We start from the raw sequence: 21026 nt of genomic DNA, 5'->3' as shown, positions 1-21026 counted from the left end.
ATAATAAGAGTGGAAACAGGAGAAATAGATTCAAGAAAAACTCTTGCAATTAGTCTCAAAAGGAACGGACGCCACACTGCCCAGACTATTCAAAAGTTGATGACAAATACTGTACCTGTACTTGAAAAGAGGTGGAGTACGAGCAGTAGTAGTTTCTATACCCGATTCACTGGGTTAGTGGCACTTAATAAAAGTAACGTAAGAAAGAATTTTTAATAAATATTTAAGACTAGGAAGCTGATAAATTTTAGGGCTTATGAGAGTGAGATTAATAATACAGATAGGCTACCAACCCAGATTTGGTACCGTATTGTACCACAATTCTCTCAGTAAAAGCGGCGAGGAGTCCTGTGGCACCTTATAGACTAACTGAAGTGTTGGAGCATAAGCTTTCGTGGGCAAAGACCCACGAAAGCTTATGCTCCAACACTTCAGTTAGTCTATAAGGTGCCACAGGACTCCTCGCCGCTTTTGCAGATTCAGACTAACACGGCTACCCCTCTGATAATTCTCTCAGGCTGTGTCTACACCGGGCCACTTATTCCGGAAAATCAGCCGCTTTTCCGGAATAAGCTGCGAGCTGTCTACACTGGCCCTTGAATTTCCGGAAAAGCAACGACGCTCTACTGTACAAAATCAGCTGCTATTCCGGAAAAACTATTCTGCTCCCACTCGGGCATAAGTCCTTATTCCGGAACACTGTTCCGGAAAAGGTCCAGTGTAGACAGCCCAGTAGTCTTTTCCGGAAAAAAGCCCCAATCGCGAAAATGGCGATCAGGGCTCTTTTCTGGAAAAGCGCGTCTACATTGGCCACGGACGCTTTTCCGGGAAAAGGGCTTTTCTGGAAGAGCAGCCTGCCAATGTAGACGCTCCTTTTCCAGAAAAACTGAAAACGGAATAGTATTCCGTTTTAAGCAGTTCCGGAAATTCAGGCCAGTGTAGAGAGAGCCTCAGTGTTACTCCAATCATGACCATTTATGCAATTGTTTTGCACTATGTCCAATGTACCTTTGAATCTCTTCACTGGCCTACATTTTTCCTAACTCACCCTCTTCCCTATTTTTTCATCTTTTAGAGGTCCCTTTGTCTCTTACTTATCTATATGCCTTTTCAAACTACAGTCACACTTGAAGCATCCTTGCAGCACAGAATGCATCTTCTAAAAGATCTTCACAAAAAACATAATTGACCTCCCAATAGCATCACTCAGCCAGGTTTGAGCTATTAGCCAATTTGTCTTGAGTTAAAATGCAAGCACCGATATTTGCATTCTGTAAAATATTTACATCGGACATCCTTTAATAATTTGAGTCTAGATATTTTGCATGCATGATAGTCTCACTTTGGACTGCAAGAACCTCACGCACATTCCGTACCAGTTTTCACATCTGCTTATCAAAGTCATCAGTTTTTCAATCTCACTTATGGAGCTTGTTCTCCACATTCCCACATCCAGTTTTATAATCCTACATGCAGTTTTCCTCACCATTTATATAAAGAATGCCAGAACCCACTCATTCAATCTGGACTTTTAATTAAAAAAACTTTATTAAAATGCTCTGGATACAGATGAACTTCCTTTGCAAAAATATGCATGATTTCACTCTTCCAGGAATAAGAAAGCAAACACTTACTAAAACAGACTGAAGAGTTATCTAGATACACTAACACTATCTGTTCCCTAATTTCTGAAATTTATTTATGTATAAAACTTTTCAGGGAACAAGATGTATCTACAGGTGCACAGAACAGATGAGTGTTACTTACTGTTCCCTCTTTCTCCAGTGGTGGGGACACCACTTTCACAGAAGGCTGTGCTATGTTAAGATACTACCTAAATATTTCTAAATGCTCTAGTACACAGTTACAGATAATCAGAATTGCCAGTCTTGTATTGATCAACAGAAGCTAGTCCAAAACCAACCATTCTTATTCATGAGCCAAGTATAAAATTAGCCCTAGATCAGTGTTTCTCAAAGTGGGCCACAGGCCCACTCTAAGAAAGCTAACAGGCCACTCCAGTTTAACTGCTGGCTCTGCAGCCACAGAGCCTCGCAACTTCCCTTGGTTGCAAATGGCTGCAGAGCTGGTAAGTAAACAAACTGGAGTGATCTGTTAGCAGCTCTCTGAGTGAGCCTGTGGTCCACTTTGAGAACACTTCCCTATATTCTAATTGTAACACTGTAGTGTTTTTGACTAAGAAACAAAATCAGCAATATTAAGCTGGTTAGTGGAATCACTGTTAGTGATGGCCAGGTTCATGACAATGCCATCTCACCAAGTTAATGAACACTCTAACCTTGATGTTAATATCTGAACAAGAATGGAAGACACGTCATTCAAACCCTTTTAACAAGTTTGAAGTGATAAGCAGGCCTTATTTCTGTGACCATGACTGATGTACAGCCCAATGGAGGACACATCACAGCAAATTAGCATGTTAATTATCCTATATTCTAAAGGCAGACAGACAGATGCTTTACACCCCAGGAAGGGTCAGCCTTCTCTCAATTCCCTTCATCTTCAGCAAACCTGCCAGTCCTTGAAGCTTTTCCTAAAGAAAGCTCAGCTCAACTTAGAACCTAACACTCATTTAGTGAAATAAGTAAGGGCTATATGTTTCTATGCCAGATGAGAAGAACATATGTACCATTTTTTACAGCACAGTTAGCCTTTTCTGGTTGCAAAACTAAATTCATACCCAACATATGGTGTCTCACATGCCACAATGACACTTACATAGAATATTCTAACACTTACCCTAGAAAAATATATGGCTTCCGACAAACCAGTGAATGCTTGATGAAACTGGCTCAAAATGACAAACCCAACGTTAGTATACACTGTTTCTTAATGTTTACCACTACCACTTGTGGGAATAGAATCAGCTGGCAAAAAGAAAAATTGAGTACTATTTCAATCATTTATCCCTAAAGTTCCTCTTTTCCTCAGTAGGAGCAACAGATGTTGGTCTAGGGAATTAGAGCTGAGTCTAGTCTTCACTTTACAGGAGTATAATTCTGTTTAGTGTGGAGATTATCCGAATGTCAATGGCACAAGAATAAACAGGATTTAAGAGTTAAGATTTGTTTTACTTCTCATTTATATATAATTTTTCCATTAACTATTGGATGTGAGAGGTGGCAGGCAAGTTCACACAAGCTATTATCAGGGCTTTACGTTGTATAGTGTAACAATCAATATTCTTCACTTTCCCCAATGATGGATACTTGCCAATTATGAAAGCATGAATAAGTTTAAACTAAATATCACCACCTCTTGTGGAGGAAGATATGTCTTTATTTTATTTAACTGAAAAGGAGGAGTTTTAGACAGAAATGAAACTTCAGACAATGTCTGTTAAGTATAAAAAGAAACTGGTGTAGTCTACATGAACAACCTTATATGCAAAGGAACACTCATGCTACAGTAACAAAATAACATCATGATTTTTTACTGTTATAATACAGTGGAACCCTGCAACAAAGAACTTTCTACATTCTAGAGTGAGAACCCAATAAATCTAATCCACCACAGCAGAAAGACTGCTGATGGGAAACTGAACAAAACAGCTACAATCCCTTCCATAGCATCACCCCTTCACTAAGGTGAGGCTGGAAACTGCATTCAAATACCTAAGCATGAGGCATCAACAGAACATATGTGCTTGTCTCTGTCCTTTTTCCAACTAAAATCCCTGTAAATTAAAGAAGTTTCATTGCACAAGTTTGTCCCAACAGCACCCTCTTCATGATCACCTAATGTGACACAACACAACCATCCTATACACCAATTAAGCCCAAATCTGTGTTTATTTAGGACTTGATATCATGATACTTGGGGTTCAATAAGGTGGAAAATATCTAAATACCATTAAATAGATTTTAAAAAACCCTAATAGACTCCAGACCAAACAAGATAAATGTTTAACCAAAAAGTTAGAAGGGACAATGCTTACATTAACACTTTCTTTTAAAAAATATAATTGCTTTCTTTAAGTCAATTAGCCACAGTGGTGAGACGTATTCTCTTTTTCAGCTGTTACAGTGCAGTGCGCAGACTTTTGGATTCCAGATCACATCAGCCCCATTGTAGCTGAAAGCCATGGATTCTGTGGGCAACAATGGCAACAAAAAGGGACAACTTGCACCAGTGTGCAGAATTGTGTTATCTCCCAGTCATGTGGAAAAGAGTTGTGTCACCACTGTGCAAGAGGATAGTTGAAAACCAGGAGTCTCTTGGTCAATGCCAATATGTGGCAGGAGAGCCTTCCACATTCTAATAGAAAAGTCCATAAGGAAGCTGTGAACAGGATCAGTCCAAAGGAGTAAAACTATGTCTGTCCAAACATCAGTCAATGTACTGCGATAGCCAACGAAAGCCTTCACCATAGCCTTGTCTCTTCAACACGCTGCACATGAACACTTCCATGGGACGTGTATTCAGGTCCTTCAGTGGCACATTTCCCTGGGAAATCAACAAAATAGGAAGAAGTCAGAAACACAAGAATAAGCACTGAGTATGTAGGTGCAAGGAGGTACAGTTTCTTCACCCTTATTAAATGGTAATCTAGGAATCAAATACTGGACTAACAAGGTTTTCCTTCTGAAGTTTCACTTACTAGTTTCAGAGACCTTTTTAGTATTATTCTATACAGCCTTTTAAAGTTAGTTGTCCATAACGGTATCTCAATAGTTGCTCCTACAGACCTAACAGCCAGACTAGAGAGAGTCAAGAGACTCAGACAGACATTTGAGCAATAGGATCATGGAAGTACATAACCTGAAATCTGTTTTAAGAGAACATCTGGGCAACTATTTTGATATAGCAGTCATACAACTTAATGAATTTTAAAATTGAAATACAAGATGCATAGAATGTGGAAGTTCTAGAGTACCAAAAGTGTATTCTTGCATTTTTCCACTTTTTCCTTCATAATTGTGTTTAATCATCTATTTAATGCTGCTTTATAAGAAAATGCACTCATTTCTAACAAAGTAAAAACACAAGGATGCCTAAGACAGGAGCAGAACTTAGGTGAGCAGTACAAAAAGCTTCCAAATTGACAAACTATTGCATTCTCTTTCAGAAATATTTATACTCCAATATTTTTAATATTTTTCAAATGATGTTTGGACAGAATGCCTTGGTAAAAAATTCCCCGGTGTACACTCTTGGTAACACCTTACATTATTTCTTAAAAAAAGATCTCAGTTCCCTTATGAATGGTCAAAGGCTCAAATTTTTCTTCTTACCTTTCCTGTAGTCTGTCCATAAAGCCCAAAAATCTCCCTCAGTTTCTCCTCACTGATGGCCTCTGGTCTGTCAATTTTGTTACCCAAGATAAGGATTGGCACATTGGATATTGTTTCATCTGTCATTAGTGCCTACAAGCAATTCACAAGTGTTCATACGATGCAATACAAAAACTCATTATCTGTAATAACCTTTTATTTCTTTGCTTCAAATCAGAACTGGCAACAATTTAAAATACTTTAATATTATGGCACTTTGAAGAGGAAAAGGTTCCTGAGAACTGAGTACAAATCTCACCACAATGGTTTCCTGAAGACGGCTGTTGTGTAAAATACACTCGCTATTGAAAATTATCTGAAGATTTTTTAATAGACAGTAAGCCCACAAGAGCATGTAACACTTTCAGCCAGTTTTTAAAACTTGTGTTGGTATATGCAGTAGCAGTATATGTTGCTCCTGTGACTGACTGTACAATAGATAATTCTCCATTAAAAAAACTAGGGGGCGGTATCTCCTGCTTGCTATGCTCTTCAACCCCCGTCTCTGGGGATAGGCAGCCCCGCCTTTCCCTCAGTTTCTCCTCCATTGTGCAACTTGTACTTCAACTTGATCCTCCTGCCTCCATTCCTGCACTAACCATCCTCCCTAACACCACTTCCCACCCCACGCTCCTATCCCTACCCCTACTTTCTTCATTCATTTCTACATATCCATTCTTCCCTTATCCCACCCCAACCTCACATTGACCATCCCCCTGCTTCCATTCCTATAGCTCCCTCACCCACCATCCCCCTTACTGCATACCCATCCCCACATACACCTTATCCTCCTCCCTCCCTATACACACCCTGCACCCTCCCACAAATTTGTCAAACTGCGCTCCCCCAACCGCCCTGCCAAGAGCACCACCCAGATGCGCAGAACAGCCCTGGCCACCGCAGCAAGAACCACAGCCTGCCCCCATCCAGCCTTTGCACACAGGTGTTTTGGGGCAGCTTTCCTCCATGGTGAGTCCAGGAAGCCAGAAGTGCAGAGTAGCTGCTCTGGAGAGCTGGGGAAGTGGCTGGGGTGCAAGACCTGCCCAGCTCACAGCAGGCATGCGAGAGCACACCTGAGCCTTGGGCTGCAAAGAACCAAGCCAAGCAGCAGGCACGTGGGCTGGGTAGGCTGCAGGCAGGGCCCAGATGCAGCCAGATGCTGAGGTGGTACACGGGGATTGAGCTCCTGAGAGAGTGTGCCTAAGCCTGGGCCACAGACCAAGCTGCATGGCAGGTGCGTGGGCTGGGCAGGCTGGAGGCAGAATCCAGAGGCAGGAGGATGCTACTTCAGGGGGCATGCGGAGATGGAGCCACTGTGCCCTCCCCTCCCCCCCCATTTCACATAGCAGTCATATGGTCAAGGCTCCTGGAGACGCAGAGTGAACTGATGGTGTGGTTTTTATTTTTTTAATATATAAACACAATAGTGTTTGGAATTTAAAATGCTGGAATTTTTGGGGGGAGTGGGATGATTAATGTGAGTTGCCTAAAGCCATTTACATTTAAAGGAACATTATAATGCTTGGAAAATTTCTCTAAATGGCCAAGAAATTAGTGTTATATTAAGCTCCAGCCTACTAGTAGGGGGAGAAAGTTTGAATCTATAAAACTGCATGGCTCCTACATCGAAACAACCCTACAAACTAGAAACATACATTAAGTTCTACTTTGGACTCCATGAGACGTGAATGATCAGCACAATCCACTAGAAAGACAATTCCATTAATTGCTGGCAGATAATTCTTCCAAACCCGGCGAGCTAGAATAGAAAAGAATACATACTTCTGTGAAAACTCTGCTATGAGAGAGGACCTCATGCCCACAAATAGGAAAAGTATGGTTTGTTTAAACTTTAAATACTTCGGATAAACAACTATATTGAAGCAATGACTTGCACTAATTGCCAGCTCTACCTCTTACCCTCTCTTTTGCTAGCAGAATTAACCAAACCATTCTGCAGACGTTTAACATTATTTTTTAAACTTTTCATTGATCAGCCACGTGAATGACTTATTTTTGTACTATTTAAAAGCTATTTATTCGTTCTTTTCAGGTTCTTATACCAAGCCCACCACCGTGATACCATGTTAGCTTTAAAGAACTACTAGACCATGGGTTAAAGTGATACGCAAAGAAAAAATGGGTTTGCAACCTTTGTTTCTTTGAGGTATAAGATGTCTGACAGGTTTTCCCCAAATATTAACAGGTCTGGGCTTCCTTGAGCTGGAGAATTAGTAAGATGGTGACTAACCCCAGAATTGAGAGCGAAAGCTGAGAAGCTAAGTGGGAAGGGACTTTTTTCAGGTTATTTAAAAATAAACAGGACTAGAAGTCTATTTGATTTCAATTACTAATGATCATTTTGGAGACAAGAACGTTCCAGTCCCTTCAATTAAGATGTAAGCACTCACGAGACTGATAAGTTTCACAGAAGATGCTCCATAAAAGATAAGGGACTCTAGATTTGACATTTCTGATATTTCTAAGGCAAAAGAATCAGAAAAAGCTTTCAGTAGAACCCTTAATGTTCTAAAAAAGCAAAGAAAGGTCAACTATATTTAAAGAGTTCTTTGCAAACCACCTTTAGGAAGCTTCATTGTGGTTTTATGCACATGTAAGCCTTCTATGGTAAGAGATTTAGAGCAGAAGTGTACTGAAAGGATGATTTTGTACAAACTGTCAGAAGCAGATGAACTAAAATTTAACTGCTACAGTAAATGAAATTTAAGTTAATCAAAATGAATATGACTCAATTTTAAAAGTTAAAATGAGACCACAATCAGGGCTCTCCAACATATTTTGCTTAAGATGGCTAAAGTTTAGCCTGCTGATTGAATAAGTCTTAGTGTCAATATGAAATGCAATATTGACTGTTCTTTTCAATACCCCCAGCCTGAAAAAAGTCCATTTTTACCTTGCTCATGTCCACCAAGATCAAAAGTTGTGAAAGTCATTCCGGCAATAGTCAACTCTTCTGATGCTAAAAAAAAGAAGAAAGTATTGAGTTAGCTGAATTGCAGCCATCATCACATCCACCATATTTTACTGTCCCGTAAGAGTTAGCTTAAATTTGGCTGAGGACATAGGAGTTGTAAAGAAAGGTCCTGACTGACAAATAGAAGGAAGGCCCTGAAAATAATGAGTTATAAGGCCAAAAGAAATGAAATAGGGAAGATTTCTAGTCCAAAGGGTATCTAACGAAATAAGTTCCTAAAAAGAAGGTCTCTGATTGATAAGGATGATTGCAAATGGGTTTCAAGACGACAAAAATAACCTGCATTTAAAAGAGTCAACCTGGGTTTTCCCACCCATGTGCCAGTGTTGTCTCCTGTGTGAACCCTAGGTGAAATGTAAGCTGTTGGTCAGGAGGATAAAAGGGAAAAGATAAAGAGGAAAGACTCAGGAAGAAGGAGGCTGTAAATGTATTTTGTAAAATTAAAAAATGAGGGTGAAATGTCTCAAACTAGTTATTAGCTAAAGTGGTAATTGGCTATGACATCTATTTGCTGAAGAATATAAAAAGGAATTAATTTTTTAGGTTCTATGTCAGGCACCACCCTATTATACTAGAGTACATAAGGATGAGACTATTTTCTCTAGGTCTTGCCTATTTCTAAGTATATTGCTCAGTGTACTTATATACCTTTTAAAAAACTGCTTGGATATAGTGACTGCTTATTTTTAGGCTGTTAGACATGTTCAGAGCAACTGTATTAAATAATAGTTGACCCTGGGTTTAATGAAGAATGTATGGCTAAACTGGTGTTTGGTGGTTTCCCATACTCAGGGCTCGCCGAATTGTGCTGTCCGGGGTTCTGCGCATGCGCAGATCGCCCAAACCCGGCTCTTCCGGGTTACAATCTACTCACCACGGGCGAGTAGACTGTACTATTTGTCGAGCCCTCCCCATAATCATATTATGAATTTCAAATAATTTCAACAGCCATACACAGAATGGTATGAGACACCTATTACATTAAGACAAAGCTACAGAGGATTCAAGTCATTTCATAGGATCATTAAAATAGAAAAGAGCAACTCCTTACCTAAGAGTACATCCTGATTAGTCCCTAAACATGGATTTTATATCTAATCTAGAAAAGCAATTATGTTTAAAATAAGCTTGTTTTAACTAAGTCAGTCATTCTGCATTCACTTTATGTAAATCAACTGGTGTTTCATTACAAGACTTACTCAAGTTAACTTTAATTTCACCTGAAGAAACAAGACAACTCAAAACTGACCTTGAAGACTATTGTAACTATCTAAGTCAATTTCTAAAGATGAAAAAGCAGTAAACAAGGTACTTAAATCAAATCACTGGATAACTTACTAGGATGTAGTGTAGGGACATGTTGACCCAATCTGTCATCTTTGAGCATGTGCAGAAGAGTGGTTTTACCAGCATTGTCCAAGCCCAAAAACACTAGTTTTCCAGATTTCTTGTACAATCCTGGAAATGAAAAGAAAACTCAATGGGTTTACATTTGCAGTCATGCTCTAATATAGCTATTAAATACAGTAGTACCACATAATCCTCATCTTCCAATAACAATCGTGTAAAACTATCCACAAACTCCCAGCACAGGGAACAAAACACGGGGAAATGAACCTATGGTTTTGAGAGGGTAGAGCAAAGTGTTAAATACTACACTGGACAGTGTTTTCTAAAACAGTTCTGGCTTCCCCCAACAAAACTCATTTTCTATAAGGACATTTTAGCTTTTCTTAAAAGCCACTTTCACATCTATGGATGACATGAAGAGAATGAGACTACATAAAGCCGACATGTAACCAGGTCCTGTTATAAAACAGATTAGAAGAAACCAAGTCTTAGACGTAATGGGTTAAAAAAAAAATAAAGAGTGGAATTACAATTTTACCCACAAGGAGGTAAAACTGTAAATGAGCTTATCTAAGGGAAGAAGAACAGAACAGGAAGCAAAGTGAAATAATGAGAATGCTATTTAGACTGTGTAAATATGAACAAAGCTTGAAAAAAAAAAAATCAATTTCGAAGCGTGCATCTTTCCTGGGAAAGTGTCATTTCCTGTAGTACCTAAACATTCATTTCAAAAAATTTTCTGGGACTTGTTTGAGAAGGTAGCCTTCCAAATGTGAACCAAAGCAATGAAATATTTTAAAATCTGCACAGATCCAGAATTGCCACCACTGCCAGAGAAGAAATGGGAAACACGGCCATCAATGAAAAACAACAATCTACTAGCAGCTTAAAGACTAACAAGACATATAGGCTGTGTCTACATTGGCATCCCTTTCCGGAAAAGGGATGCTAATGAGACACTTCGGAATTGCAAATCCGTGGGGGATTTAAATATCCCCCGCGGCATTTGCATTTACATGGCTGCCGCTTTTTTCCAGCTCGGGGTTTTTGCCAGAGAAAAGCGCCAGTCTAGACGAGATTCTCCGGAAAATTAGGAATAAGGGATCTTCCGGGAAAGGGCTTATTTTCTGGAGAATCTCGTCTAGACTGGCGCTTTTCTCTGGCAAAAACCCCGAGCCGGAAAAAAGCGGCAGCCATGTAAATGCAAATGCCGCGGGGGATATTTAAATCCCCCGCGGATTTGCAATTCCGAAGTGTCTCATTAGCATCCCTTTTCCGGAAAGGGATGGCAATGTAGACACAGCCATAGATGGTATCATGAGCTTTCATGGGCACAACCCACTTCTTCAGATGACAGGAGTATTAGAAGTCCAGATCCAAGAATAAATAAGGGGGGAGGGGGAGGGGAAGGAAAAAAGGAGGGGAGGAAAAAGAAAGACAGTGAGTAGATAGTACAAAAACCTGTTGGAGAACACTTTAATCTGCCTGGACACTCGTTAATCTCCAAGTCACCATTTTGTTTCAGGCCAATTCCACAAGCCAAATACACAGACGGGTTGGAACTCAACTTCATTCACAAGATTAATTCTTATGCAAATGGTATGAACTGGGTATCAGCTGACTCACACACTATCTTCAGATGATCTAAGAAGTGGTCTGCCCCACAAAAGCTCATGACCTAATAAACCATCTTCTTAGTCTTTAAAGTGCTTCATGACTGCTTTTTTTGGTTTTACCAAGATCAGACTAACAGGGCTACCTCTGTTAATTTCCACATCCTAATGCAGTGGTCTCCAACCTTTTTACACCCAAGATCACTTTTTAAATCTCAGAACAGGTGAAGATCTACCACCCTGCCCCTTCCTTGAAGCCCCGCCCCTTCCTTGAAGCCCCGCCCCTTTTCTATTCTCCTGTCCATCACTTGCTAACCCCAGCCCTTACTTACACACTCTGATAAACAGTTTATTTTTAAATTATGCGATGTATAAAATTAAAATCACATGTTTATAGTTATGAAATAAATGGTCTGTTTTTTATTCATGCTATTTAAATCTAAAATGAAGCATTTATAATTATACATTTTGTGGGGACAGAGTTCTGCGGCTGGGGCCAGAGGAGAGGGAACAGGGTGCTGGGAGGGCAGAGGACAGGGTTCTGCAGCAGGGGACAGGGTGCCAGTGGGGACAGAGTTCGTGGAGTGGGGATGGGAATGGGGACAGAGTTCTGTAGCTGGGGACAGGGGAGTGGAGTCTGGGGAGCGGGGACAGGGTGCCAGTGGCAGCAGAGTCACCTGCATCTGCCTCCTTCCAGGATTCTCTCTCCCTCCCCTCCCCCCCCTGCGGGAAGCCAGCACATGCCTCCTCCGGGCCCCCCGCAGCTTAGGGAAACCCAAGTGTGCCTGCCCCGGGGCTAAGCCCCGCCTCCTGTGGCGGGGCCAAAAAACCCCTCGGGAGCCTGCCTCGGGGGCAACCCCCCCATTCCGGGGCCGGGGCAAACCCCCGCGGGAGCCTGCACCAGTGGCAACCCCCAACCCTCCCGCAGCGGGGCCAAACCCCCCTTCCACGGCGCGGCCCCTCCCCTCCCCAGCGTGGCCAACCCCGGGGCCAACCCCCTCCTGCAGCATGGCCAACCACCACGGGCGCCTGCCCCGGGTCAAGCCCCCCTTCCATGGCGCAGCCCGGCCCAGCCAACTCCCTTTCCTCCCACAGCGCGGTCAAACCCCAGGGCCGACTCCTGCGGCACAGGGAAACCCTTGCGCCCAACTCACCCCTCTGGCACCAGCAGCGCAGGGAAGCCTCCGCACTCCTCCTCTAGGGCCAATGCCGCTCCCCCAGCAAGCAACAGAACTGTGGGAGGGGGAGTAGTCCGCGTGATTCCGGAACCCCCGGAAGTGACGCGGGCTTCAGAGAGGGCTTCAGAGAGGACTTCCGTCCACCCCGCGGGAAGCCGGCAGTACACTAGAGGTAGGTAGTGGGGCTTCTCGGGGGTGGGGGGAAAATGGGGGGTGGGGTTGCCCGAACGCCTCGCAATCGACTGGTCGAGGCCTCGCGATCAACCGTTCGATCACGATCGACGGGTTGGTGACCACGGTCCTAATGACTTAACTAACCAACCTAACAATAGAGGTGCTAATTGTTCTTATCAGCCTCTATCTACTCACTGTGTCTCTTTTTTCCCCTTCATCCTTCCCCCACCCTTCCCTTATTTATTCTTGGATCTGGACTTCTAATATTCCTGTCATCTGAAGAAGTGGGTTGTGCCCACGAAAGCTCATGATACCATCTACATTCTTTGTTAGTCTTTAAGGTGCTACTAGACTATTTGTTGTTTTTTAAGTTTTTCCTGTTACAGACTAACTCAGCTACATCTTTGAAGCTTAGGGCTGTTAATGACAGGAGTGGTCAGAAAACCCTGGTTGCCATTATTAGGATTAGGCAGTTTGCAAGAGTATTCATCCCTCCACTCTTCCAGCCTAGCAGAGTCTGCTGTGAGCGGAGGGCAGCTCCAGCCCAGATGGAGCAGATCCCATCTGCAGCGGGCCTGGTCCAGCATGCCACAAGCAGGGACACTCCAGCCCGGCTGATGCAACCCCGCCCGTAGTGGGCCTGGTCGGGCCGAAGCAGCATGCTGCGGTGGAGGACATCTCCAGTCCACCCCTCTTTAAGCAGTTAACTGTAACTGATTAAACAGGATTTTACAACCCTAATCCACAAGATGAAATTCAATAAGGTACAAAAATATCACATTTATGAAGAACAAATCAAATACACAAACAAAAAATGGGTAATAACTGGCTCAGTGGTTGGTTGTACTGCACAAGAAGATCTAGTCATTTAAATGGCTCAAAAATTGAATGAGTTAAAATGATGAAATTGCAAAAAAAAAAAAGCTACTACAGGGCATGTACTAACAGTAGTGTCATGTCTTACTCACAAAAAGCAAGATATTTGTCCCAGTCCACTGGCACTGGTGAGGCCTTTAATGGAGTATTATGTCCAGTTTGGGGAACCACACTTTGAGAAAGATGTGGACAAACTGGAGAAAAATCCACAAAAATGAGAGGATAGGACAGAGAAGAGCAAGCAAAATGATAAAATAATTTGAAATACTGACCTATAAACAGATTAAAAACTGAGTATATTTATTCTTGAGAAAATGCAACTAAGGGAGTGAATCTAACGATAGCCTTCAAACACATTAAAAGCTTTCATACAGAGGAAAAGTGATCACTCATTCCCCATGTCTGCTGAAGGCAAGAAAAGAGGAAATCAGCTTAGTCTGCAATAGGTATGTAAGCGACTAGTCAACTATCTGATAAGCAAGTACTTATTAGATAGTCGACTAGTCCCTCGACTAGTCTCTCCCCCACCCTTGCTGTCTTAAAAGACAGTTCTCCCCCAGAACCATCTCTGTGGAGGGCAGAGGGCCCACACCCAGTCCCAAGATGCTGTTCCTCTGCTTTTTAAATGTATTAAAAGCCTGCTGGCTCTTAACACATTTAAAAGGCAGAACTGCAGTGGGGTTTGCCCCAGCAGCTGGGAGCTAATTCTGCTGCAGCTCCCCTGCTTATCAACTAATCAACAGAAATTACATCAACTAGTCAATTAGTTAATTAAACTACAGTTCTGCAACAAGGAAGATGTAGATTAGATTATTTTCCTAATATCTAATATAAGGATAGTTAGGCATTGCAGAGCTTTTATAATTGGAAGATTTTAAGATTAGACTAAACGAATATCTGTTAAAGATGGTCTAGGTATTGTTGGTCCTGCCTCAGCACAGGAGGATGGAACAGATGAACCTTTTCCTTTGAAGCAGGGATGGGCAATAATTTGAAGCAGGGATGGGCCCACTTCAGAAATTTGGAGGTGACACTAGAAGGGGCAGGGCCATAATACTTCCCTGCTTCCACATCCACTGACCATGACTGGTCTGGGGGTGAGGGAGCACATGAAGTCTTTGCCCCCCTACAAGTTCCCCTTACTCCATGCCCCTGGCGGCAGAAGGAGACTGTGTACATTCCCCTTTCTCCCACAAGCCAGTCAGAGCATGGGGGAGCACACGAAGTCTTCTCCTTGCAGGGTGGAGGAAACTTTGCACGCTTCCCCTTGCCCCCAGGTCCTGATTGTTCTGTGGGTGGGAGAGCATGCAAGGTCACCTCCCACCCTGCCAGAAGCCCATGGTGCTTAGAAGCTCCTTGCAGGGCAGAGGAAACTTCCTGCACTCTCCTCCCCCTTCCCCTCCTCTGACCCCAGGCCTTACCTGGCCTGGGGGCAGAGGAGCAGCAGGGCCTCCATGGACCAGATTAACTCGCTTGGCGGACAGATCCAGCTGTCAGAGTTCCTTTTGCCCACTTCTGCTTTGCACCCTATATTTTTATGATTCAATATTTAACTTGTAAACCAGAAGGACTAGACTTAGTTATGCACTCTCTTCCTGAGTAGGGATGTTAAATTGCAGGTAACTGACTAATCGAATAACCTATGCATTCTGCATTGACTAGATGACCCGTTGATAGGGCGCCTCCACCTCTGAAGTGTAGAAACAGCCACAGGGCCGTTGCTACACTTTAAAGGCAAACAGGCCATGTGGAGCCCAGGGTCAGTGGATCTCCACCAACACTGCCACTTTGAAATGCCGGGAGGAGCCTGATGACAGGCTTCCGTGGCAGTGCTGCAAGGAGCCTCGGATCAGCTGGGGATTCCCCAACTGATCCCAAACTGCGTGCGGCGCTGCCACTTTGAAATGCTTTGGAGCCCAGCCTCTTGCAGTCCAAGATCAGCTGGGGAGTCCCCAGATGATCCCGGGCTCCACCAGTGCTGCTGCTCTGAAGCACCGGGAGGAGCCTGACGCCGGGCTTCCATGGTGGCATTTCAAAGTGGTAGTGCCAGGCTCCACGCAGGACTGCCGCTTTGTAGTACCTCCTTCTTCTCTCTCCCCCCATCCCCGCCTCTTTCTGATAATGGCAGCAAGGGGGAAGGGGAGAAGACTAGTTGACAAGCTTATCGACTATCTGATAAGCATTTGCATGAGCATAACCTAACTTCCGTGCCTCCAATTTTGTCTAGAAAACTCAGACAAATAGCCATGCAGACAATCAAAAAATTAGATGTCTCAAAAGTTTCATGGAAGGAGAGAGTATCTTCATTATAGACTGCATCAGATTACTACACAGTAGAAGAACATGCAGGGTTCACCTAGAAAAAGGAAAGGAACATTTTATGGATGTTTCATTTTCAAAAATCTAAGTAATAAGAGAAGCTAGGCCCACGTCGAATTTAAAAAAAAAAGTAAGTATAAATTGTACTACTCCAATATTTCACCAATTTTTTTGTTATTATAAAACAGGAGAGAAAATCTAATGTACTATTAAGTTCAGGAAGAGAGTTAACTGTACTATAAAAGGTGCATCTGTTTAAACTTATTTTTTAACGAGATTTTAATCTCATCTAATTAAAAGCAGTGCAAAGGCTTAATGTAGATGCACTCAAGCGAGTGCAAGTCTTATTAAAAAGGGATATTTTATGTCAGTAAGTTAATAAATTGAACTAATTTAAGTAATAATTATGTTTCGGTTTAGCATTTGCACTGATTTAATCAGAATTTAAAATCTTTTTAGTTAAATCAACAATTTATGTTTGTTGGTGAATACACATTTGAAATATTACCTAAAAATTGCAACATGCTGCTGAAGCCATTGTAAATCCATTCAAAAATGAAAGACATGGTTGAAGATTAGTTGCCTGCAAGAAAATAAACATGAGACATTTATCAGTAAAAACTTTATGCCATATCCCAGCAAGATTCAGGCTGTAGTACGAGAGAGGAGTTGACAGGTCCACAAGTAAGTGGTCAATTGACTGGACAAATAATGTTAAGAACAATCAAATATTTTAACACAACATTTTAAAGAACCATAGCAGCAAAAAAAGTAAAACTTCATCGACTCCAACATGTTTACCCTTAGATAGATACACATGACTAATTACACCAACATTACTTAATTGAGTTACTTTATCTCAGAAAAATGTTGATCATCAAGTTAAGAAAGATAGAAAGAAAGACCATGTTGCAGTCATAAAGGTAGACTGCCACCTACATCAGGGTATGCTTGCTATGATTTGACAGTATTTGACTGTGATAAAAAAAATAGGTGGTTATTGGAGTGGTCTATTCACAGGTTTACCAAACCAAGTTAATGGTATACTTGCCTCTGCACCAAAAGGCAGAATTCATATTTGTTGTCTAAATGTTATTGGAGTTGAAAGAAGGTTATGGTTCCTATTTTGGATGACGTTAAAGATCCCTGAACATTTTCAAACATTTTCACTTTAGATCAACATGCTCTCTTCTAAAGATGGCATTATCAACTGCAGCTATATGTACCAGTGGGCTACGTCTACATTGGCATGATCTTGCGCAAGAACTCTTTTGCGAAAGAGTTCTTGTGCAAAAACTCTTCCAGAAGAAAGCGTCTACACTGGCATGTGCTTTTGCACAAGAGCATCCTTGCCAGTGTAGATGCTCTCTAGCGCAAGAAAGCTCTGATGGCCATTTTAACCATGGGGCTTTCTTGTGCAAGAAATTTATGTTGCCTGTCTACACTGGCCTCTTGCACAAGAACAGTTGCACAAGAGGGCTTCTTCCTGAGCAGGAGCATCAGAGTTCTCACGCAAGAAGCACTGATTTCATACATGAGAACGTCAATGTACTTGCGAAAGAACTCACAGGCAGCAAGTTTTTGCGCAAAAGCGACTGCTTTTGCTCAAGGTCACGGCAATCTAGACACAGCCGTGGAGTTGATGTACTAACAGCCATTCCAGGACATATCCCACTAATGTCTATGTTAACATATAGCTGCTCATTTTTATCTATTTCACTCTTTTAGCTGCTTCCTGAATTATATGTCTGTACCTGCTTCTTTTAGCTATCATGCTCATTACCACACTCTCTTTGGTGCAGTAATAAATTGGATCCGTTTTGGTCACACAATGTAAATAGTTTCTACATATCTGGAAAATCAGAATTCCATTAGACAAGGGGTTCTCACTGCGACCTCCTCCTGACCTCAGAAAGTACTACATAACCATGGGGGAGAGGGGAACCAAGGCCTGAGCCTGCCCAACCCTGGTGTCTTGGAAGAGATGTGCGCATATGTGGGAGGGGGAGCGGGGCGGAACCGAAGCTGAAGCTCAAGTGCTGCAACCCCACCACCCAGAGCTGAAGCCCTTGAGATTGGGCTTCAGCTCCACACTTGGGGCCTCAGCAAATCTAATGGCTGCCTTGGCAACCCCATAATGGGATTGCTACCCAATCTGAGAATCCCCGCATTAGATCAATCTTTATAAAAGTATGGTTGACTCTGAAGTACATAAAAAGTTCACCCTCACATTTCAGTAGCACTCAGAATGAAAGTGAAACACAAATCAGATCCCCAGTCTAGGTTTTATCTCTCCAAAGCTACAATGCAAAACGATCCTTAGGAAAAGATCAAGTATCACAAGGGGACCTGCAAGTTAACCACCCATCCATAATACTTTCATTTGGTTGTCTTTAGTCCAAAGTGGGGCTTGTAAGTCAGCAGTGATTTTTAAGTGCCAATCACAGGAGGAGCATTTTGAAGTTTCAGCTAGTACTGTTTAGGAATGTAAAATTCCAGTTAATCAGTTGACTGGTTAAACATTAGGTTGACATAATATTTAACTGGTTATCTGACTAAGCAGAATCCCAGCTGGGGAATGCTCCAACCTGGCTGGAGCAGCCCTCAGCCCACTGGGCTCCAGCCCCAACCTCATGCTAGAGTTGGCTGTTGGCTCACAGCCCTGCATTGGGGGCTTCTGCTAGAGCAGTCCTTGACTGCAAGGTGCCTGGGCTCCCTGCAGAGAGAGGCTGCTCCGGACTCAAGATCAGCCCATCTGTGGCAGGGAGGGAGAGGGGGGGAGGGGAGGGAGGGAGCTGCTGCAGCCCCCACCAGTTACCTGGAACCAGTAAGCATTATCCATTTAGGGAGATGCTTACTGGTTACCTTTCACATGCCTAGTACTGTTGCCATAAGTAATGTTGTGGCTCAAGGTTAGCCCATCTTACTGACAGTGCCTCAAAAATTAAAGCAACTGCAGGAGGGGCAAATTCTCACATAACTAAATGTAACACAACAAACATAATTCTGAATCACAGGTGCCTGAAGAGGATGTAGAAATCCTGCGTGAAGAAACACTAAATGGAGATGGGGTGAAGTACCTGCCACGGGGGCAAAGCTCCCCGGGGCGCCTGCCCGTGTACTCGTCCGCGCCCAGGTCCCTGATTCAAAGGCCCCATGTCCTGGACTGACTGTGAAGGTCCGCCCGCCGCGTGACAGCTCCAGGACACCGGCGGGAGCGGAAACCCGCTGCCCTAGACCCGCAGGCCCAGGCTAAGTGAGGGGGGCCCCGACAGCGTACGTGGAAGGGAGCCGGACATCAGCCCCACAGCAGGTCTGTTTTCCCCTGCCCCCCCCCCATCCTACGGCAGAGCAGCCCGCCCCGGCGTCACCCCTCCCCCCCGCGTAGCGGCTCCCACCCAAACCGACTGCGTGTCACTCGGCTCCCCTCCCCCACCGAACCAGCCCACGGCCCAGCACCCCCTCCACTAGCCCCGGCCAGCTGGCCGCCCCTCACCTCCCCGCGCAGCAGCAGCACCCGCCTCGCCCCTCTATGGCCGACCTGGGCCGCGATCCCTCCACAGGCGTCGGTCCTCACTCACTTACTCGGAGTCGGCAACCGCCAGCTACACGCCGGAAATACGTAGCACTTCTTCGCTCGGCTACTTCCGGGGATGGGTCCGCCGCGCTGGCTAGCGCGCTGCGTGCGGTTACGGCGCGGTGACGTGTCACGGTGCTGGGCGCAGGTTTTAGCCCCTCCCCTGATGCTTCGGGGCTGGGCGTCAGAGGCCGGCTCCGGCAGCAGAGGGCGCAGGCGCGCAGGGGTGTCCTGGCAGCGGGGTGGGTCAGCGCTGCCGCTGGGGGCAGCTGAGCTCCAGGCTGCCCTTTGAGTCGCTAAGCCCGGGGCTGCCTGGGACATGGGCCAGGTGCCGCGAAGAAAACTGAAACCCCCATTTTTTGCGCCTCGTTGGGGTTTCTGCCATGCAAACGTGAAATTGTGGGCTACTGCTCAGGACTCGCTACCTGGTCCAGGGGCTGCGAATGCTCAGGGACGGGGTCCCTGCTCCAGAACACTCACAACGCGCTCCCTCTTCTGACACCTGCTCCAGGGGTTGCACATTCGGAGGGATGGGTTCTGTGGTCGAAAACACTCACCCGTTGCTCCTTGTACCGCATCTTCCCCCACCCCCTATAGTTTGAGGCCGGGCTCCCCCGTGCACTAACCTGCTGGTGGAGATGGAGGAGGGTTGGGCTTGGAGCAGAGAGGCAGGAAGGAGGCTCCAGCTGCCGGTGGCAGGCGGAGGAGGAGCACGTGAGCTGAGGGATGATGGGGAGCAGAATGGGATTAAATTGACGCCTCCCTAGCATGGTGCCCAGGGGCAACTGATCTTTCCGGCCCCCTTGCTATGCCACTGTCCCCCCTCCTGCAGATCTGTCATCTTATTCATGTGCTAGCTCTGAGAAGGCCATCCCATGCATCTGCAGTTAGTGTCTCTGGCACCTGCTTCTCGGTGGTGTCTCAGTGCTGCCACATTCACCTCCAAAGAGGGGGCTTCCCAAAGCAGGCCCTTGCTGCTGACCCCCACAGCATCCACAGGTCCAGTCTTCTTTCAATGGGCCCACTTCCCAGGGCTCATTGATCTTGGCTTCCATCCCCTCTCCAACCTTCGCAACTGCCCAGAGGTGCTCACCTTCTGCCTTATACAGTCCCACCTCATTCACCCCACAGGGACAGTCTCTGCCTCACTTGTCCTAGGGACTATTCTACCAAGACATAATACAAAGTTTTCATGTAAAAGGACTCAATACAAAGCTAAAAACTTCAATGAGAGAATGATTAATACAGAGATGTGTCTATATCTGCTGCAGGGAGACACCTCTGCCTGCCTCCACCACTCTCCCCCAGACTCTACAGCCCCATTGCAAAGCGGGGGAGGGGACGGAAAGAGGCAGAGGCCCATCCAATGGGACTGAAGCAGTCATGAGCAAGCCATGCCCGGGAGCCATTCTCCTGTCCATTGCTGGTGCTGTGTTGCTACAGGCACGCTGAAATGCAGTCACCTCTAGGGTGGGCTGGACAGCTGTTTAACACCTGCAGAAGGTTTCAGGCAGGGGGCAGTGCGGGCTGCCTTCCTGCAGGTCCCCCATCAAAACCACTGAGCCCTTCTGGCTTAAGAAAAGCATACACAGGAGGACTGGAAATTCACCCACCCAGTCTTACGTCCCCTAGGCAGGGAATGAGCCATCT

General features: G+C 44.5%; 1 protein-coding gene across 3 annotated transcripts; it reads right to left on the bottom strand.

The window, feature by feature from the left end:
• Positions 1–1517: 1517 nt before the first annotated feature.
• SAR1A (secretion associated Ras related GTPase 1A) lies at positions 1518–19500 on the bottom strand. Of its 3 annotated transcripts, none has more exons than XM_075934985.1 (7): positions 19385–19500; positions 16308–16382; positions 9628–9747; positions 8209–8274; positions 6950–7053; positions 5256–5387; positions 1518–4467 (listed from the first exon to the last, which is right to left on the bottom strand). In XM_075934985.1, the coding sequence occupies exons 2-7, from the start codon at positions 16363–16365 to the stop codon at positions 4351–4353; spliced, it is 597 nt and encodes a 198-aa protein (XP_075791100.1). In that variant the 5' UTR covers positions 16366–16382; positions 19385–19500; the 3' UTR covers positions 1518–4350. The 3 variants fall into 3 exon arrangements, with proteins under 3 accessions (XP_075791100.1, XP_075791101.1, XP_075791102.1); XM_075934986.1 differs by having other exon boundaries at positions 19296–19438; XM_075934987.1 differs by having other exon boundaries at positions 19341–19413.
• Positions 19501–21026: the final 1526 nt, after the last annotated feature.

Source organism: Pelodiscus sinensis, chromosome 8, assembly GCF_049634645.1.
Source record: "Pelodiscus sinensis isolate JC-2024 chromosome 8, ASM4963464v1, whole genome shotgun sequence".
Classification (NCBI taxonomy): Eukaryota; Metazoa; Chordata; order Testudines; family Trionychidae; genus Pelodiscus; species Pelodiscus sinensis.
The sequence above is the reverse complement of the archived record's forward strand: the minus strand, read 5'-3'. Positions and strand labels throughout refer to the sequence as shown.